Source organism: Arvicanthis niloticus, chromosome 17 (genome assembly GCF_011762505.2).
Source record: "Arvicanthis niloticus isolate mArvNil1 chromosome 17, mArvNil1.pat.X, whole genome shotgun sequence".
In the NCBI taxonomy this organism is placed as follows: domain Eukaryota; kingdom Metazoa; phylum Chordata; class Mammalia; order Rodentia; family Muridae; genus Arvicanthis; species Arvicanthis niloticus.
In genome coordinates this window covers 17,997,981-18,017,799 of record NC_047674.1, presented here as the reverse complement: position 1 = coordinate 18,017,799, position 19,819 = coordinate 17,997,981, and the positions used below count along the sequence as shown (strand labels likewise).

The 19,819-nt window shown below is 51.4% G+C and overlaps 2 protein-coding genes across 2 annotated transcripts; one reads left to right on the top strand and one right to left on the bottom strand.

Annotated features, from left to right (window-relative positions):
• Positions 1-1,185: 1,185 nt before the first annotated feature.
• LOC117722466 (alkaline phosphatase, germ cell type) lies at positions 1,186-4,402 on the top strand. Its single transcript, XM_034521638.2, has 11 exons — positions 1,186-1,329; positions 1,413-1,529; positions 1,655-1,770; positions 1,915-2,089; positions 2,161-2,333; positions 2,559-2,693; positions 2,804-2,876; positions 3,002-3,136; positions 3,222-3,413; positions 3,523-3,639; positions 3,724-4,402. Exons 1-11 carry the CDS (start codon positions 1,266-1,268, stop codon positions 4,014-4,016), a joined length of 1,590 nt encoding a protein of 529 aa, XP_034377529.1. The 5' UTR covers positions 1,186-1,265; the 3' UTR covers positions 4,017-4,402.
• Positions 4,403-15,549: 11,147 nt separating this feature from the next.
• LOC117722515 (intestinal-type alkaline phosphatase 1) lies at positions 15,550-19,115 on the bottom strand. Its single transcript, XM_034521711.2, has 11 exons — positions 18,956-19,115; positions 18,754-18,870; positions 18,525-18,640; positions 18,187-18,361; positions 17,945-18,117; positions 17,570-17,704; positions 17,406-17,478; positions 17,154-17,288; positions 16,879-17,070; positions 16,562-16,678; positions 15,550-16,471 (listed from the first exon to the last, which is right to left on the bottom strand). The coding sequence occupies exons 1-11, from the start codon at positions 19,023-19,025 to the stop codon at positions 16,164-16,166; spliced, it is 1,611 nt and encodes a 536-aa protein (XP_034377602.1). The 5' UTR covers positions 19,026-19,115; the 3' UTR covers positions 15,550-16,163.
• Positions 19,116-19,819: the final 704 nt, after the last annotated feature.

The window sequence follows — 19,819 nt, the reverse complement described above, 5'->3', positions numbered from 1 at the left end:
GATAAAGTCTCCCTGTTGCCCTACCTGCCCTGGGATTCACTTTGTAGACCAGGTTGGCCTTGAAGTCACTCAGATCCACCCACGCTTGCCTCCTAAGTGATGGAATTAAAGGAATGTGCCACCAAGTCAGGCTAGATGGATTAGGTTTTGTTGCTGTTTTTATTGTTATTGTTTTTGTTTGTTTTGAGGGGTGGGGTTTAAGACAGGGATTTTCTGTGTAGGTTTGTGTAGCCAGAACTCACTGTGTAGATCAAACTGTCCTTGAACTTCCCGGGATCTACTTGCCTCTTTGCCCCTGGGGTGCTATGATTAAAGGTGTATCCAGCTACTTGGTTACTGTTGAATCAATATACTTTCTTTGTAGCACAGGCTAGCCCTAAATCTTCCTGCCATGACTCAAAAGACCTGGTTTACAGCCTTGGACCACCACACCTATCTGGATCACATTTCTGTGATCCTCTCATCCATCAGAGGGGCACGTGGTTTGACCCCACACCTCTTAGCCACTGTGAGCCTAGCCTACTTCCAGACTATAGGCACCTTACAGTTTCTTATCCTAGGCAACACCCACAGAAGTGCTCAGGGTCTGTGCATAGCACTCACGATGGCACCTTTCCACCTGCCCAAGAGAATCCAAGTCAACATCAAAGCAGGGGAAAGCCCAGCTATCTACTCCTGAGGAAGACCCAGGCCTTGCCTGCCTTGGCTCAGGGTCTTGCTCAGCCTCCAGTCCAACTGCATTCAAAACACACTCAAAAGTACCTGTGATGTAAATGAGGTTCTATAGGACCCATCTTCCCAATGCAATATTCCTCCTGGCCAATCCTCCTGGTTACCATACCTGCCCTGAGTCAGGGGAGAGCCAACTGGGGGCAAGTCTCACTGGAACAAAGAGAGATGGATGCCGACGGGAGGGTCGGTGACCACTGCAGCATAAGACGGTGGCTCTTCACTCAGACAGTAGTTGTCTCCAGCCTCCCACCTAATGTGGGGGAGATGCCTGGGACCCACCCACAGCCGCAGATTCAGGATGTTGGCCTGGACTTCTATACCCTGCCAACTTCTTACAACCTGACAAGCTTCAGTTCACAGGATAGGGTGGGGCCAGGGTAGCGCCTAAGGATTAGGGAGGGACTCTGAGCCTTTCTGGCAGGAACTCAGTCATTGCCTATTTAAGAGGAGCTAGTCAGGGCCTCAGCCAGTATCGCTATGGTGTTACAGATCCTTCACCTGCCATCCTTGTGGACCAGCACCCTGCCATAGCAATGTGGGGAGCCTGCTTGCTGCTGCTGGGCCTCGGCCTACAGGTGTCCCCGAGGGTCATCCCAGGTAATGAGGCTTCTTCAGGTGTCTGCTCGTTTTGTACTTGTGGGTCTTCAGTCTGACCCTGCCTCTGCTCTTTTCTTCGCCAGTGGAGGAGGAGAACCCGGCCTTCTGGAACCAAAAGGCAGCTGGGGCCCTGGAGGCCGCCAAGAAGCTGCAGCCCATTCAGACATCAGCCAAGAATCTCATCATCCTCATGGGAGACGGTGAGTGTGTGAGGCCTGGCCACCCTGGGGCCCTTGTACTCCAGGCACTGGAGGCCCCTGGCGGGCCTAGGGGAGGGCCCTGGCAGGCCTAAGGGATTAGTCCTGATTATGGTCTGCTTCTTTAGGGATGGGGGTGTCCACAGTAACTGCTACCCGGATCCTAAAGGGACAGCAGCAAGGCCATCTGGGACCTGAGACACAACTAGCCATGGACCGATTCCCACACATGGCTCTGTCCAAGGTGAGCTTAGAGGCCCCCAAGTCCCCACAGCGGGTGGCAAGAGCTGGTGTAGCAGGAAGGTGGTGGGGAAGAATCCAGAATCCCAGGAAGAGAGACAAGGACTAATGTCTACCAACAGATTGAGCTGAAAGTGTCTCTCTCCAGACATACAACACAGACAAGCAGGTCCCGGACAGCGCAGGCACAGGCACGGCCTTTCTCTGCGGGGTCAAAACCAATATGAAGGTCATTGGCTTGAGTGCAGCTGCTCGCTTTAACCAGTGCAACACAACATGGGGCAATGAAGTCGTCTCCGTAATGCATCGTGCTAAGAAAGCAGGTAGGTTGGGACAGGGTTGAAGGACCTGGACAAACCTGGGGGGACTGGGAGGCTCACATGACTTTCTGCAGGAAAATCTGTGGGAGTGGTGACCACCACGTCGGTGCAGCACGCCTCTCCAGCCAGCACCTACGCACACACGGTGAACCGTAATTGGTACTCGGATGCACAAATGCCTGTGTCAGCGCTGCGTGAGGGCTGCAAGGACATCTCTATACAGCTCATCTCCAACACGGACATTGATGTGAGTCCCAAGAATGAGGGAGGAGGGCTGCATTGCGGGGTCACTCACTGAAGTCTGTGCAGCCTACAGTCTGAGTTATGAGTCCTCCAGGGTATCTGGGTGGTGGGTTGGGGGTGGGTAGAGAAGGTGCAACCCAAAGAGAGTCCTATCCGTACCTGCTGGGACCGGATACTGTCAGGAGGGAATAGAGGATCAGTCAGGTCTCAAGCTCACCTCTGATCATAGGTGATCCTCGGTGGTGGTCGCAAGTTCATGTTTCCCAAGGGGACACCAGACCAGGAATATCCAACTGACACTGAACAGGCTGGAACCAGGGTGGATGGACGCAACCTAGTTCAGGAGTGGCTGGCAAAGCACCAGGTACTGGGGGTGGGGGTTGGGGGGCACTAGGGCAAAAGGCAGAGCAGGAATTAGGGCTGTGCATTTCAAGGTATGTACTTAGTGGATTGGCTGTGTCCCTGTCCCTGCAGGGGGCCCGGTATGTTTGGAACCGCTCAGAGCTCATTCAGGCATCCCAGGACTCAGCAGTGACTCACCTCATGGGTAATAACTTAGATAGATTTCTTGCCTTGGAACCCCTCCATTGAGAAATTGTGTGTGTGTGTGTGTGTTGGTGGTATCCCTGGTATGCAGTCTTGTAGTCACCATGGATTTTTTTTATTCTTCAGGCCTCTTTGAACCTAACGACATGAAATATGACATCTACCGAGACCCTACTCAGGACCCTTCCCTGGCCGAGATGACAGAGGTGGCTGTGCGCGTGCTCAGCAGGAACCCCAAAGGCTTCTATCTCTTTGTGGAAGGTGAGTGGTTGAGCCTGGCACAGAGGAGGGGGAGACAGGGGTCCAACACAGGCGCAAACATCTCCCCATCCCTGGTTTCCTGCAGGGGGCCGCATTGACCATGGCCACCATGAGACTGTAGCCTACCGTGCCCTGACTGAGGCTGTCATGTTCGACTCAGCCGTTGACAAGGCAGACAAGCTCACCAGTGAGAAGGACACGATGATCCTTGTCACTGCTGACCACTCTCACGTCTTTTCATTTGGTGGTTACACACAGAGAGGGGCCTCCATCTTTGGTAGGTGTGGAGCAGGCGGTGGCAGATACTGTTGCCTTGTAGGGGTCTGGTGACGAGATGGTTCAGCAGCAGCTCAGTTTGAAAAACAGGTCATTCCTTCTTCCTGCAGGGCTGGCTCCTTTCAAGGCTGAGGATGGCAAACCCTTTACCTCCATACTATACGGCAACGGTCCCGGCTACAAGCTCTATAATGGCGTCCGGGCTGATGTCACAGAGAAAGAGAGCAGTAAGTTCAGTGTGGGGTTGTCAACATGGGGCTGAGAGTGTTTATGGAGGTGGAGGACCTTCTCTGAACCCCCGTTCTTGGCAGGCAACCCCACCTACCTGCAGCAAGCGGCTGTACCCCTGTCGTCAGAGACCCACAGTGGGGAGGACGTGGCCATATTCGCGCGTGGCCCACAGGCGCATCTGGTGCACGGCGTGCAGGAACAGAACTACATCGCTCATGTCATGGCCTTCGCAGCCTGCCTGGAGCCCTACACCGACTGCGGGCTGGCGCCCCCTGCTGACCAGAGCTGTGCAGTGAGCCCAGGCTACATCTCCACCTTGCTGTGCCTGTTGGCAGGGAAAATGTTGATGCTGATGGTGGCAGCTGAACCTTGACTACCTCAGCTCACTGAACTTCCCTCCACTGTCCCATAGTTGGCTCGTTCAGTGCCTTGGGCCGGTATTGTTTGGTATTGTTTTCTGGGCTCCAACTGGAACCCCACTTCTAATCTCAGAACTCACTTGGTTTGTCAGTCCTGCAACTGTACCTTAGTATGAGGCCTCCTCAACCCACTGGGCCTCCTGGCACTTTTTTCCCCCTGTAGATTTTTAAGATGGGGTCTTGCCTAGTCTAGATTTCAGTCCACCATCTTAGCCTCAGCTTCCCCAAATCTGGGATTATAGGTGTCTCGTCCTGTGTCTGGCTGCCATAAAAATGAAGAGCACTTCTTACCTTCCTGGACCCTCCTTTGTTCTGGGAACAATAAAATCAATTGTTACACAATGTCAGTAGTACCTGTTTGTCTTCAGCAGCTGTGGTACCTGGGTGGGCCTGTAAGTGAGCAAACAGTATGGTTTGACAGTAGAGGGCCAGCCTCTCACTATACCAGAGGTGAGATGTGTCCGAGATGGAATGCCACTTCAGCCATCCCCTGACCATGAAGAAGTCCTGGCACTGGTCTACGCCATGTTGGCCAGTAGGAAGGAGGAACAAGAAACCTTGCATTCAGGCCGGCACCAGTGAGCACATTTTGTGTCTGTTCTAGAGCAGAGACAGCAAGGTCCCTTGGGTTCCCCAATTGCCACACAAGTATTTGATCTCCCGGAGCTCATTGTAGTCTTGGGTCATAGAATGCAAAGTCTCTGTTGTGCCAGTCAATGCCTTTGGTGTCTTGCTTGGTTGGGAGAGTCAGGGCAGAGCCAGTTCAGGAGCTAGAGATCTCCAAGGGCCACAGCAAAGGCCTGAGGCTTCGCCTCTCTGGACTTGAAGGGAGAGAGGTTCCAAGCAGCTACCTCTTGCAACTATGGTCACATGATCAGGTCACTAGACCCCTTTCCTCCTCACTCTGCACACACACACATGCCAGGCTGCAGATCTGGGAGTTCTCTAGTTGAAAGCAGAAAAGCTCTGGCATTCAGTCTGCATAGTAGGTCTTCACTGACAGCTCGGTTCTTTTGTCTTTGCCTTTCTTGACCAGTGTCTGCTTTACTAGAGAAACAGTGGAGGTTGAGGTTAGCCTGGTCTACAGAACCTGTTCCAGGACAGCCAGGGCTACAGAGAGAAGGTCTGTCTCAAAAACCTACAGCAAACAAAGCAGAGCTCAACCCAACTTTCAAATTCAAGAAAACTTGTCAGACATCGTCACAACTTCAGGGCGACAGTTATAAAATGTTAAAGTCCCACCCACTCAGTCTATCCAGCATAAGAGAAGAGAGCCCTTCCTTCCACAGGCGGCCCTCACTCTCCTCCCTGGAGTAGGGAATTCCCTGGCTGAAAGGAAAGCACTGTACTGAGGAGTTAGAGCCTCTGGAATTCCTACCCACTCTTGCTTCCTGCCCACCTGAAGGCCTGCCATTTCACTGAACACTAATTATTCCGGAAAGCTGCTTGTTCCTTCCTCCCACACTCTGCTCCTCCCTGTAGGGTGCAAACTCAAAGGAGGAAGGGGGGGAGGAGGGGACGTCCTCATGAAGATGGTGTTAGTGAGGAGTTTCCCGTTGTCCAGGCTCACTGTGAGCTTCAAGGTGTTTGTTTTATTTGTTTTGCTTTGTCATAGCTGACCACCACATGCAAATGAGTGCAAGCTGGCTGTGTTCAAATCTGTTGCAGTCTCTTTCCCTTCCTCCCAAGGCGTCTTTGGGTTCAGTGTTCTCTTTTCTGCTTTTTCCTTAAGGTCCCTACATCCTTCCAGGATCTTCCAAAACCAATGGGCGTGCAGAAAGGTGCCCAACCTAGACAGAGTAAACACCCTCATGAAGTGGAAATTTCTGGTTTCTTTGGAGACTCAGTTGTGCCATGTGATGTTTTTTTGGAAACTGTCTTACGAGAGGATGTCTTGCTGAGAACAGACACGTGGTGTTTTTCTGAAAACAGCCTGGACAAAGGGCGTGTGGTGTCTTGCTTGAGAGGACAGGTGATGTTTGAAAAGGGTGAGAGTATAACCCAACAGACAGTAGACAACAGTGTGGTATTGGTTCGCCTTGCCACCCTTTGTGGGTCTTCCTTGAGCTTTGCTGATGCTGGTCTTTGCTGATGATGCTGTGGCATTGGTTCACCTTGCCTTCTCTGATCATTGTTGTGACTTTGTAGAGAGAAATGCAACAAAGAACTCAGACCTGCTGGCAGAGCCTTGTGGTTTCTCCTGGACCAAACTGCTGTTACTGACTCATGAATGGTGTTTGTGAGTGGATTGAGCTGCCGCTACTGATTCCTGTGAACTGAACTGCTGATATCCTGACAGCGAAGGAGAAGATGGGAATTGCCCCCAAAGAACTATTTTTAAAACAGGTCCACATAGCCCTTTGCCCTATTAACCTTTCCTTCCCACTACCTCTGGTGGGTTGTAGGCTAGAAGGAAGGCTAAGTCATTTAAGAACTCTTGCCGGGAGGTGGTGGTGCATGCCTTTAATCCCAGCACTTGGGAGGCAGAGGCAGGCGGATTTCTGAGTTTGAGGCCAGCCTGGTCTACAGAGTGAGTTCCAGGACAGCCAGGGCTACACAGAGAAACCCTGTCTCGAAAAACAAAACAAAACAAAACAAAACAAAACAAAACAAAACAAACAAACAAAAAAAAACCTCTTAAAAAAGTAGGTTGTGAAAAATCAAAGCTTACACCTTCATATGGCAGACTTGCTGGGCACCTCAGAAGCACAGTGAGTCCCACCCATCAGACATAGGAGCATCATGCTGGAGAGTCTAGAAGGTACGTTCTCCAGCACGTGCATTCTGGGATGTAGCTGGGAACCCAGGCTGTGTGTATCACTCTGCTCAAAATAACACTTTTGTTTCCTTCCCTTTTGTTTTTGAGATAGGGTTTCTCTGCATATCCCTGGCTATCCCTGGAACTCCCTCTGTAGATCAAACTGTCCTCAAAACTCAGAGATCCCTGGAGAGCTGGGATTAAAGGCATGCATCACCACTACCCAGCCAACGTGACCTTTAAATAGCCAAGCATTGGAAACAGTGGCAGAATTTTATCAATGGGACAGGGATAAAAACAGTATTTCTAGCTGGGTGGTGGTGGCACACACCTTTAATCCCAGCACCTGGGAGGCAGAAGCAGGTGGATCTCTGTGAGTTCTAGACCAGCCTGTGGAGCAAGTTCAAGGACAGCTGTGGCTACACAGAGAGAACACATCTGGTGGTGGGGGAGAATATTTCCACAAGTAGGAACCTAGGCAGCAAAATGAATAATAGCATTTTTATTAAATGCAAGGCATACCTTGGAGTTAAGTTTCAGACCAAATAAATAAATAAATAAATAAATGGAACTTAAGAGAAATAAAGGGTTTATTCCCCTCACAGTTTCATATAACAATCTATCATCAAAAAGCAGTGAGGACGGGAACTCTCGTGGGTCAGGGCCCTGGAGGCAGGCACTGATGCAGAGGCTGTGGAGGGTGCTGCTTACTAGCTTGCTCTCTGTGGCTTATTCCTCATGGCTTACTCAGCCTGCCTGTTACAGAACCCAGACCACCAGCACAGGGGTAGCCCCACTAACAACGAGCTGGGCCTCCCTCATTAATCACTAATTAAGACTATGGCTATGGGCTTGCCTACACGCCATGAACGCCCATGTTATGGAAGTGTTTTCTCAACTGAGGCTTCCTCTCACGAGACTCTAGCTTGTGTCAAGTTGGCATAAAACTGCACCACAGCTGCAGAAGTTGGTAGTCCCTCACAGCAAGCCGTGAGGATTTGGCTGTTGTTCTTTCCCAGAGCATAAAAAATGTGTGTTTAAGCCGGGCGATGGTGGCGCACGCCTTTAATCCCAGCACTTGGGAGGCAGAGGCAGGTGGATTTCTGAGTTCGAGGCCAGCCTGGTCTACAAAGTGAGTTCCAGGACAGCCAGGACTACACAGAGAAACCCTGTCTCGAAAAAACAAACAAAAAAATGTGTGTTTACAGTTTGGATAAGTATATGATAACATGTATAAATAATGCACGTTCCTTAACTTAAAAATATGTTACAGAGCTCAGCAGTGGCACATGCAGTGGCACATAACAATTCAATCATAGCCAGGATGTGGTGGCGCACGCCTTTAATCCCAGCACTTGGGAGGCAGAGGCAGGCGGATTTCTGAGTTCGAGGCCAGCCTGGTCTACAGAGTGAGTTCCAGGACAGCCAAGGCTACACAGCGAAACCCTGTCTCGAAAGACAAACAAACAAACAAAACCACAAAAAGAGTCTGAAAAAGTATGTTACAAAGCCAGCAAGATGGCTCAGCAGGTAAACCACCTGCTTGAACCTGAAATCCTGAGTTCCATCCCTAGAACCCACATGGTAGAAAATAAGAGTCAACTTCTGAGACCTCTGACCTCTGACCTGCACACTCTGACCTCTGACCTCTGCACACTCTGGCGGCTATGGCTCAGGTGCACATGCACACAGAAAGTATAAGTAATAAATCAATGTAAAAGAAAGTGTCACAGCTAAGAACTATTGATGACCACAGATGACCATCAGGCTCCTGCCTGAACTGCAGCACATGGGAGCCTGAGGCAGCCCAGACTTCATGGTGAGTTCCAGGTCAGTCTAGGTTACAGAGCAAGACTCTGTCTAAAGGAAAAACTGGCTGGGGACCACTGGGCGTGGAGCCACACACCTGCGCTTTCTCGCTTTCTCGAGACTCAGGAAGCAGAGGCAGCAGGAGGCTGAGCCTGAGCTCAGTTTATGCTACCAGGAGAACTTGCTCAGAAATATACAGGGGCCTCAGCCTTCAGCACAGTGTAACCTGCCTGTTGGGGTGTGGTCTTCCTTTGGTTTTCATAGCTGCTAATCCATGGAAGGGGATGGGGGGGGGTATGGTGACTAAAAGTTGAGATGGCTGTGGCAACTTCTTCAGATAGCTTCAGATAGCTCAACAGTTAAGTCCACTGACTTTGTTTGTTTGTTTGTTTGTTTTGAGACTGGGTTTTTCTGTGTAGCTCTGGCTGTCCTGGAACTCACTCTGTAGACCAGGCTGACCTCAAACTCAGAAATCCACCTGCCTCTGCCTCCCAAGTGCTGGGATTAAAGGCGTGCGCCACCACTGCCCAGCATGTCCACTGACTCTTACACACACACACACACATACACACACACACATCAGTATGTCATGCCATTTGTTGGCATTTTACCTACAGTAGAACGAACACTCTTCAAAATCAAGGGCTAAGAATTATTATGGTTCTGTAGTGTTCTGAAGCCCCAGGTTAGACTCCCAGAACAAACAGGTGAAGACAGGTGTGTGTGTGTGTGTGTGTGTGTGTGTGACTGATCTTGGGATCTACCTGACAGCTTGCTCAGTGAAAATCCCCAGGAAGATGCTGGTAGCTCAATACAGAGTGTCCCAGCCTCCAGAACACCAGGTGAGGACATTGACATTTTTTGTAAGTTCCCCAGCCTCGGCTATTTGTATCAGAGTTCTAAGAACGAACTGAGAGAGGTCTTCGCTAGCGTCTGGGTTCTAAGATAGATAAGCCCACGTGGAGAATGCATTGGCTTTGTGTTCAGTTTGCCTGCTTGAAATATCCTTGCTCTCTACTCATGGCTGATGACGGGGGTCTTCCCGTTTGGGTAGTTAGTTCTAAGTGGACTTGTGGTTGACAGTCCTGGGGGAGGGAAGGGACACATTGGTGGAGTGACAGGAGGCCGTGCCCTGAGCTTTAGAACAAAGAGGCAAGCCTTGGAATCACAGTGGGCCTGTAAGTCAGGTGCAGGACCAGCTTTAAAATAGGTGCTTATTCCCAGAGTGACCCGTCCTGGTGGAGCCTCCCAGGTAAGGCCTTGCTCTGCTCCTTCCATCTCCGGAGAGGAACAGGCATTGCACTGGAGAACTTGCTAGAGCCTTCTGGTCGTGACAAAAAGGAGACAGAACAGAAAAGGAGAAGGAGGTACAGCAGACTGGCAGCCGGCTTCTGAAATCCCAGAGGTGGAGAGCGAAAGCAGAGGGCCATGCTTGGTGGGTAGCCTGGGCTATGAGAGAGCTTGCTTCAAAAACCCAAAGTGGAGCTGGGCAGGGTGGGGTACACCTTTAATCCCAGTCCTCTAAACCCAACACGTCAATCCCACACTGGGGAAGTAGAGGCAGAGGCAAGCCTGGTCTCCATAGTGAAGTCCTATTTCAAGACAGACAGACAGACAGACAGACAGACAAGCAAACACAAACCTCTCCTCACTTAAGCTCTACTTAGGGAGGCCCTCCCACAGCCACCTCCTTCTCTACATGTCTCATCCCACCGGGGCCACAGGCTGCTCCCCAAATCCAGGGCACCTTCACTTGCTGCCCTGTCCCACTAAGTCCCTGCGATGCCCGCTGTGGACTGGAGAAGCTGCAGGTCCGTGTTTGTTGTGGTCCTGTGGAGATCCAGTGTGGTGCCTGTGGCTGTGGGCCCAGGCACTTAGGCTGAGGTGGAAGGGACACTTGAGTTTATGAGCTGAAGACTAGCCTAGACAACATAGTGACTTCCAGGCTATCCTGGGCTATCATTTCAATAGTAATAATAATAGTGGTAATAATAATAATATCTGATATTCCTGTTGGCTGCTGATAAATTTCTCTGGTTGAATCACTCAACTTAGCTGACCTCTGACCTCCCTAAAGCTATGAATGTGACCAAGTTCAACCAAAACCTAAGCTCCCAGGTTACAGCCATGGGTCCCTGAGCCTGATCTGTAATTTTTTTCTATTGAGATAGGGTCTCAATAGGTGGTTCAGGTTGTTTTTGACCTTGCTATGTAGCCCAGGCTGGCCTTGGAATCCTCCTATCTCAGTCTCCCAAGTAGCTGGGTTTATGGGCTTGTGCCACCGTGTGAGGTCAGTCCCTTGTTTATTTTATTTTATTTTATTTTATTTTATTTTATTTTATTTTATCTTGTTGAGATAGGGTCTCACTCTGAAGTCAGTCAGGCTTCACACTTAAAACAGTTCTTCTACCTCAGACTCCAAAGTGATGAAATGAACGGGATACACTTCCATGTCTGGTTTTGGATAATGATTGTAGATGCCACAACACCCAGTCTGGTTTTGCCTTTAATACAGGGGCTCCTGTAACCCAGACTGACCTCAAATTCACTATTGAGCTGGGCTACTTTGGAACTCCTGATCTTCTGCCTCCACCTCTGGAGGACTGGAATGACAGGCAGATGCTGGCACAGTCCAGCCACAGGTGGCTTTGTTTGACTTGACTTGGGGATTTTGATATTCTGAGTTTGGGCCTCACATAGCCCAGGCTGCTCTTTAATTTAGTATGTAGCCAAGGACGACCCTGAATTCTGGATCCTTCTGCCTCCACCTCCTGAGGGCTAGGATCATAAGGGTATGTCACCATGCCTGGTTTTATTCAGGGCTGGGGATCAAACCAAGGACTTCACACATACCAGACAAACACTTGGACAACTGAACTAATTCCTGAGCCACTGGAGACACTCTGAACAATTTGCAAATTAGTCTACCACTTTACATGCCGGCCAGCAATGCTTAAATGAGCCAGCTTTTGCTGCATCTAAAATCAAGTCCACAGCCTCAGCGTCAACTGGATTGATGTCATTCGGCCACTCCCCCTGTGACCTACAGCAATGTTATGTTTTGAAGGTTGACACAAGGGCCTCCATTTTGAATCTGCTGTTGCCAATATCTTTGCTATTGTGCTAGGTGTACAGTGTCAAGTGCCTCCCGTGCTGTTCTTAAGGCAACCCTGACTCCCTCAGCTGGGGTTTGCCCCAGTGTCCTGAAAACTGTCCATGTGTCTGCAAAAGATCAGGTACACATCACCTGTCACCTGTGGTGACCAAAATGATGTCATCTATACCTAAAGGCTATAGAAAACTGAGCCACTCAGGGCCACCTAGGTCCCTGTGTCTGTCCACCTCATGCCTGAGGCACCTGTCACGCGATAATAGTTGCAGTTCTTCCCTTGACAGCTTTGATCCACTGTGGGGTCAGAGGTACAGGCCCCAGATCCAGGTGTGGCAGGACACACTTGTGACCTCCGCTGTCAGATGGAGGCTGGAAGATGGGAATTTCAAGGACAACCTTGGGAACCCAGAGAGTTCCAGAGCAGTCTGGGATAAACAAATAAAATTTCAGGCTCTGAAGCTCAGATGGAAGGCCACTCGTCTGCCGTGCCTGAAGCCCAGAGCTCAGTGTGCAACACATCACAAGCTGGCCATAGTGGTGAGAGCCTATCAGCTCCGGGCTCAGGAGTCAGGAGGACCAGAGGTCAAGGCAAAGAAAGCCTGGGCTACTGGAGGCCCTGGTTCAAAAGAGCAAAACTGAAATCAAAACAAACACAAAACTCACCAATGAATATATACAGTGACAGCAGTTTTAGTCTTTCACAGAGGCTGTGTGTGTGTCTCTGTGTGTGTGTGTGTGTGTGTGTGTGTGTGTGTGTGTGTGTGTATGTATAGACTCTATTCCTTCTACTTTTGAATAATCTTTACCTGGGGCTGGAGCACACAAGACTTCATAGAATTAACTCTCTGAAGGCTGGAGAGATGGCTCAGTGGTTAAGAGCTCTGACTGCCCTTCCAAAGGTCCTGAATACAAGTCCCAGCACCCACATGGAGGCTCACAACCATCCGTAATGGGATCCGATGTCCTCTTCTGATATCTGAAGACAGCTACAGAACTCATACACATAAATTTTTTTTTTTTTTTTTTTTTTTTTTTTTTTTTTTTTGGTTTTTCGAGACAGGGTTTCTCTGTGTAATCCTGGCTGTCCTGGAACTCACTCTGTAGACCAGGCTGGCCTCGAACTCAGAAATCCGCCTGCCTCTGCCTCCCAAGTGCTGGGATTAAATGAAATAAATTTAAAAAAAAAAAAAAAAAAAAAAAGGAAAAAGGAAAAAGAATTGACTCTCTGAGGTGGCCCCTGACTGATTCTGCCCTACCCCCACCCCCACTCTGATCTCTCTGGGACAGCTCCCAAAGAGCTTGGTATCAACTCTTAACAGGAATGCACAGGAACTCTTTCCCTGAATGCACAGGAGAGATTGGTGGGGACGGTGCTTCCTCCAGGAACGTACCGATTCACTTTTCTCTCAAGGGAGCCTCCTGGAGCAACAGTGTGATCATCCTGCCTCCTGCTGGTGAAAGATTGTTTCGTTTTTTTTTGTGTCCTTTCCCAGGTGTCACCTCCAGCAGACTTCATGTGATCAAGTTTCAAGCCCACAGACCCACCAGGGGTTTGGTAGGCTGCTATGACAGTATGAAGCACCTGGGCACTGGGGTGGGCTGTGTCTAGAAGTCACCAAGTGACCCTCTTGTCACTTGTGGTAGGGCATCACTCCTCTCAGGCCACGTCTGGATTTAAGGAGCAGGGGAAAAGGCTTAGCCATTCCCATGGCCACCCTACCTTCCTGACTGAAGGGCCACCAAGGAAGTCAGTCACACACGACTAGTGCCGCTCCAGTGAGTAATTAGTTACAAAATGTTATGCCTGTGGGTAGACCAAAAGGAGTGCTCACCACAGAGCAGGTGGTTGGCTTGCTCACAGGCTCAATTAGGGATTATATGAAGATTCTTTGTGTCATAGCAAGAGTGATGTCCATAAAAGATGAAGGATCCCCCAGAGCATCGATACCTTAATTACTACTGTGGGTTCTCAACACGTGGGCCAGTGGCACTGGCTGCAAAGGCCCACCACCCAGCTGCCGAATGAGGCTCAGGACATGAATAGTGTGGTCATATTGGTTTTTCACTGGCTGGACCACACAAACACTTGCCGTTGTACGCCAGTGTGTCTGTTGTCCGTGAGAACTCCCCAGCTGTGGGGAGTCTAAGAGGTGGCTGGTACTAGGAGGGGAATTAGAAGGAACTGGGCTCAGGCAGAGCACTGGAGGAGAAGATAATTTCCCCCAGAGTGATCACAGGGTTTAAGTCAAGCCTTGAAAGCCATAATATCTACCATGTAAGCTAGGTGGTCAGAGGGAGAGGCCATGGTCTCTATGGAGATGGTGTTACTTGAGGATTCCATGTTCCCTTAAATCCAATGTCAGGGTTCCAGAGAAATCTCCTCCACTCTCATGGAAGAGCCTCTGTCCAGATGCAGACCCTGGTTGCACACAGGGTGTCCTAGGAGCATCTGCGTAGCTCATTAGGGGCAGATGTTGTGAAGCTGCAGCCCCAGGAATTCTACAGCTGGAGCCTTGGCTAACCGATGTAAGCAGAAGGATCTGGGGGCTGCCACGGCTGGGACAGGGACAGGACACACAGATTAGGTCAACCTGCTCTGCACCCTAGATCTCTGTGTCAAAGTCTACCCATCCCTCAGCAAGGCGTCACCTCCATGTACAACACGGAGACTCTGGGGCAGGTGTAGATCAGCTCTCAGATGAGGGATGCCCATTCCTGATGAACAGGCAATGTGAGGAAGGTCCTGGAACTCTGGGTCACCTTCTCGGGTGTGTTCAAGGTTCTTCCTTTCCTGCCCTCGGCCCCACAGCCTCAGTGGAAGTGGCTGCTGGGCCAGATCTTCTGAGAGCATTTCTCTGAGGATGAGGAGGTGTTGCTGGCTATGAAGTATCTGCAGCAGGTGTCCCTGCTCATCCTCCACAACCCATAGGTGAGGCTGCGGATCTCCAATGCTTGCACCCCTGGGTGCCTCAGCGCCTCTCCACCAGCATCTTAGAGCTGTTTACATGGTGACCTGTGAATTTCCTGTCTCTGCTAAAGCCACGCCTCAGGAGGCAGGTGTGAGCGCTGGAGTTGGGAAACCCGGCCCCCCCTGGTCAGGTGCTCACTGCTGCCCTGTGGGAGCCTGGGAAGGCTGGGCTCCTCCTGAGTTGCCCTTGCCTCCTGGGATGGTAAGGTGGAGAGTCTGGATGTTTTCCAGGGCAGGTGTGACCACAGCTATCTGCCCTGACTACCTTGGGGAGATGGACAGGTCTCTGCCCATCTTGAGAAGGATGTGGCTTGAGATATGGAGGACAATAATGAATCCTAGAAACTGGCACCAAGTCTGCCCGGGCCAGGCCAGCTGCCACTCCCATGAACCGGCTTCTCTGGGTGCAGGACAGATGTTGATCTAGACTTCCGGCCCTCTCCTGGCCTCCACCTAGTTGGTTCTCTGCATTTGGTTCTCTGCAGCTTCCAAGTCCAGGCTCAGCTCCGGTCTTTGTCTTCACTGCAGCCCCTGGCTGCGCTCTCCAGGCCTCTTTGCTGCACCCACCTTGCTCTGCCTCTCCAGTCAGCTAACTGGTTGGGCCTTAGGAAGGGCTGAGCTGTGTGTGGCCAAGCTGGCCCTCTGCAGACCTACAGCTTTTGATCGGAAGGCAGTGCCTGGAGGTTGTGACTCACTCTGCTTTGTCTATTTTCACTCAACCATCCACTCCTCAGATGGCCTCTCTCTGACCTCCTAATCTCCACTACCCGCATCTCTACCTGTCCTCTGTACCTCAGATGTCCAGGGTTTTTCTTACTAAAAAGTACTGGAGGCAATATCTTATATAACAGTTAGTTTTATTGTTTTATGTCTCTGCAAGGATTGGGGAAAGAGAAGGTAATATTCTTTGTTCAGTTTCTATATCCAGCCTGAGGCGGGCCAGGGGTGCAGGCAGAAGGCTGCTCTGGGCTGCTTGCTTGAGATTCCACTGCCTCCTGGACTTTTGAGATTTCCTTTCATGGAAAGTGCGTGGGAACAGGCCAAGGCCTGAAAATATGAATTAAGTGGGTCCCTGTGAAGGGTGATGGTTTGAAGGGGAGTCTGGGTCAGCCCCGGGCTTTAGCCTTCTGGATACTAGTTGGTACCTCCCACTTCAGAGGCAGCCGGGTGAGAAGCAGAAGCAGAAGCAAATCGTAAATTCCAGAGTGTTTTCTTAGAGATGGTCCTTAGAGCTGTGGGCTAAGATGATGTCTCAACATCTGGATAAGAGAACTACCAAGCTGGGGTGCAAAAACCAGCGTTGAGAGCCTTGGGTAGAGAACGGTGAACACGGAACTGATAGGGCACAGAAATCTGTGTGTGTGTGTGTGTGTGTGTGTGTGTGTGTGTGTGTGTATGTGTGAAAGTGACCAGCGGTGGGATCCCGGGGAGGATCCCAGCGAGGGGCCTGACCATCAGGACACCACCACGGCTGTCCCTACTAGCAGCAGCATGCTGACCAGCAGCTGCAGGGGCAGCAGGACAGTTGCCTGGCCGGCTGCGTTGTTTGTGTTGGTGGTCTGGCCGGCAGGGGGCGCCAAGCCGCAGTCGGTGTAGGGCTCCAAGCAGCCTGCAAAGGCCATGACATGCGCAATGTAGTTCTGTTCTTGAACTCCGTGCACCAGGTGCGCCTGCGGGCCACGCGCGAATATTGCCACGTCCTCCCCGCCGTGGGTCTCTGACGACAGGGGTACAGCCGCCTGCTGCTGGTAGTTGGGATCACCTAAGGAGACAGGGTGTTTAGGGGAGCAGAGTCCATCTGCCCTGGTCTCCTCTGCCAGCATCCCAAGCTAGGCAATGTTGTGGTACTTACGACTCTGCTCTTCGGTGACATTGGGTCGGCTGTCTAAACCAAGCTTATAACCCGGGCCATTGCCATAGAGAATGGAGGTGTAGGATTTGCCATCTAGGGCATTGAGTGGGGCCAGACCTGTAAAGAAGAAGGGAGACATCTTGTCCTCATACTGACTACAGCTTTTGGAATGCGGGTGAGTGCATTTTGCTTGCTCAATGGTTACATTGTCTACAAGGCCATTTTGTGCCATTTTGACAGGTGAGAAAATCGAGGCCCAGCGATATCTGCCCCCATAGATCTGAAACAACATCACCCAACACTGCTCTTTGGCCTACCAAAGATAGAGGTCCCCCTAAGTGTGTAGCCACCAAACGCGAAGACATGGGAGTGGTCAGCAGTGATGAGGGTTAGCGTGTCCTTCTCATTGGTAAGCTGGCTGGCCTTTTTGATGGCAGAGTCGAACATGACCGCCTCAGTCAGTGCCAGGTAAGCTGTGCCCGCATGGTGGCCTTGGTCAATACGACCCCCTGCAGGAAACCAGTGATGGGGGAGATGCTTGAGTTTGCTCGGGACCCCTTGCCCCTCCTCTCTGCCAGGCGCGAATACTCACCTTCCACAAAGAGATAGAAGCCTTTGGGGTTCCTGCTGAGCATGCGCACAGCCACCTCTGTCATCTCCGCCAGGGAAGGGTCTACTGAGGAGTTCCGGTTGACGTCGTATTTCATTTCTGCTGGCTCAAAGAGGCCTGAGGGGCACAGGAATTCATGATGACAACCAAGTTCGGGGACGCGGGGCATGATGCACACATACAGTCTCCAGTAGAGGCCCTCTGAGAGGTGCTAGGGCAGAACTAGGGTATTACCCATGAGGTGAGTCACTGTTGAGTTCTGGGATGCCTGAATGAGCTCCGCGAGGTTCCAAACATACCGGCCCCCCTGCAGGGACACAGCCAGTCTTAGCACATAGCCCTGAGAGTCAGTTCTGCCCTAAGCCCTGCCTTGGCCCCTTCACTGGAACCCACATCACCTGGTGCTGTGCCAGCCACTCCTGCACCAGGTTCCGACCATCCAGCCTGGTTCCAGACTGGCCAGAGTCGTTTGGGTATTCAGGGTCTGGAGTCCCCTTGGGAAACATAAACTTTCGGCCACCACCAAGGATCACCTTTGGTCAGAGGATCAACACAGGTAGACTTAGGGCTTTACGAGTTTCCTACCCCCTCCTGAAAGACAGCCCCTATGTCCCCACCATGTCTGTGGGATATGCTTCTCCTGGATGTTCCACACCCATCCCTTACATATGTGTACCGCAGGGGACTTGGAGTTCAGGCTGTCTATGCCTGGAACTATGGCCAGTCCAAGGTTCACCCTTCGTCCAACCCTCCGGCTGGTTCTTGGAGCTCACGTCAATGTCCATGTTGGAGATGAGTTGTGTGGCGATGTCCTTGCACCCCGCCTGGACTGCAGAAGGAGGCATATCTGCATCCGAGTACCAGTCACGGTTCACCGTGTGTGCGTAGGTGCCGGCTGGAGAGGCGTGCTGCACCCTAGTGGTGGTCACTACTCCTACAGACTTCCCTGCAGATGACAGATGATCACCCAGTGATCCAGCCCTGCCGTAACCCCTGAGGCCCAACACCAGCTTACCTGCTTTCTTTGCACGGTGCATCACTGAGAAGACCTCGTTGCCAAATGTGGTGTTGCACTGGTTGAATCGTGCACCTGCGCTCAGGCCAATGGTCTTGTAGTTGGCCTTGACCCCACACAGGTAGGCTGTGGCCGTGCCTGCACTATCTGGGACCTGTCTGTCCACATTGTATGTCTGGGGACAGAGACACTCTTAGCTGGGTGCTACTGGTAGACATTAGTCCCTGCTTCCTGGGACATGTCTACCCTGTCATGGTTGCAAACTTGGGCTCTGGTTCTTTTGGGTTCTTCCTCCTCAAGCCCCCTTTCCCGCCCTAGATATGTGTTCCAGTACTCACCTTGGACAGAGCCATGTATGGGAAATTGTCCATGGCCAGGGGTGTCTCAGGCCCTAGATGACCTTCCAACTGTCCCTTTAGTATCCTGGTGGCTGTCACCGTGGGCACCCCCATCCCTGAAGGAACAGAACCTGGTTAGGCCTGATCTCCCAGGCTTTCCTGGACCCGTCAGTGGCCTTGTATACTTGCAGTATGAGGGCCCCAGGGTGGCCATGTCTTGAACACTCACCATCTCCCAAGAAGATAATGAGGTTCTTGGCTGATGTCTGAATGGGCTGCAGCTTTTTGGCAACATCCAGGGCCTCCTTCGCCTTTTGATTCCAGAAGGCTGGGTCCTCCTCCTCCGCTGGACAAGAGGAAGTGTACCCAGGTTAGTCCAGGTGGGGTGGTGGCTTAGTCCTTCTGTGGGAGTCAGAAAGGAGCCTTCTTACCTGGGATGACCCCAAAGGACAGTTGTATCCTGAGACCCAAAAGCAACAGCAGCACCCAGTCTCCCTGCATGGTTGGGGCTACTGATGGGCCACCCAGCTAGGGAACCAAGGTACCAGCCCCCGCTTAGCCTGCCTGGGCTCAAATCAGTGATGGACTTTGTCCCTGGCTGTAAAGGGTCGTTGTTCCTCCTCTAGATGTAATCACCCTGGCCCCACCCCTGCCCTGTGAACTAAAGTCTGGCACTCAGGGTGTGGCTAGGCCAGGGGTCCTATGTCTCCTGCAGGTTGGGAGGGAGGCTGGGGGCAATGGATCTTGAAAGAGAAACTTGTGCTGTATGCTGCTGGGAACATCTCTGTTCATGACTGTCTTCTTAGGGATTCCTCACGCTTCCTGAGAACCAGCTGGAGCCAGGCTCTACTCTGGGTGCTCGAAGGAAGTGGGGTTCCAAGTACCTAGCCTAAGCCAGAACCTGGCTTTGGTCTCCCAGGTCCAGGATACCCACTGTTAAGGAGGGAGCACAGAGAGTGGCTTGAGTACCCTGCCCTACAATTGTCTTCTCACTAGCCTTGCCCGAGGCCATGGCACACTGAGGGTGTGGGTAAATAGTATTGCCAGGACGACTGAGAGGGGAACCTTGAAGACATGGGACTTCAGTTATTGGTGGTGTACGGGCCTGCCCTGTTGACCTCAGGCTGCGTGTCTTTTATATGCATTCAACCTGTGACTGGAGCAGCAGGCTGGGTGGGACAGCTGTCTTTGGCCAGATGTGGCACTGGCTGGATTTTTCAGAGCGTGTGTTGGAATGTTTGACCCCTGTTCCCTTAGGCAGGTAGATGGGGCCCAAGGGTGAGTGTATTATCCAC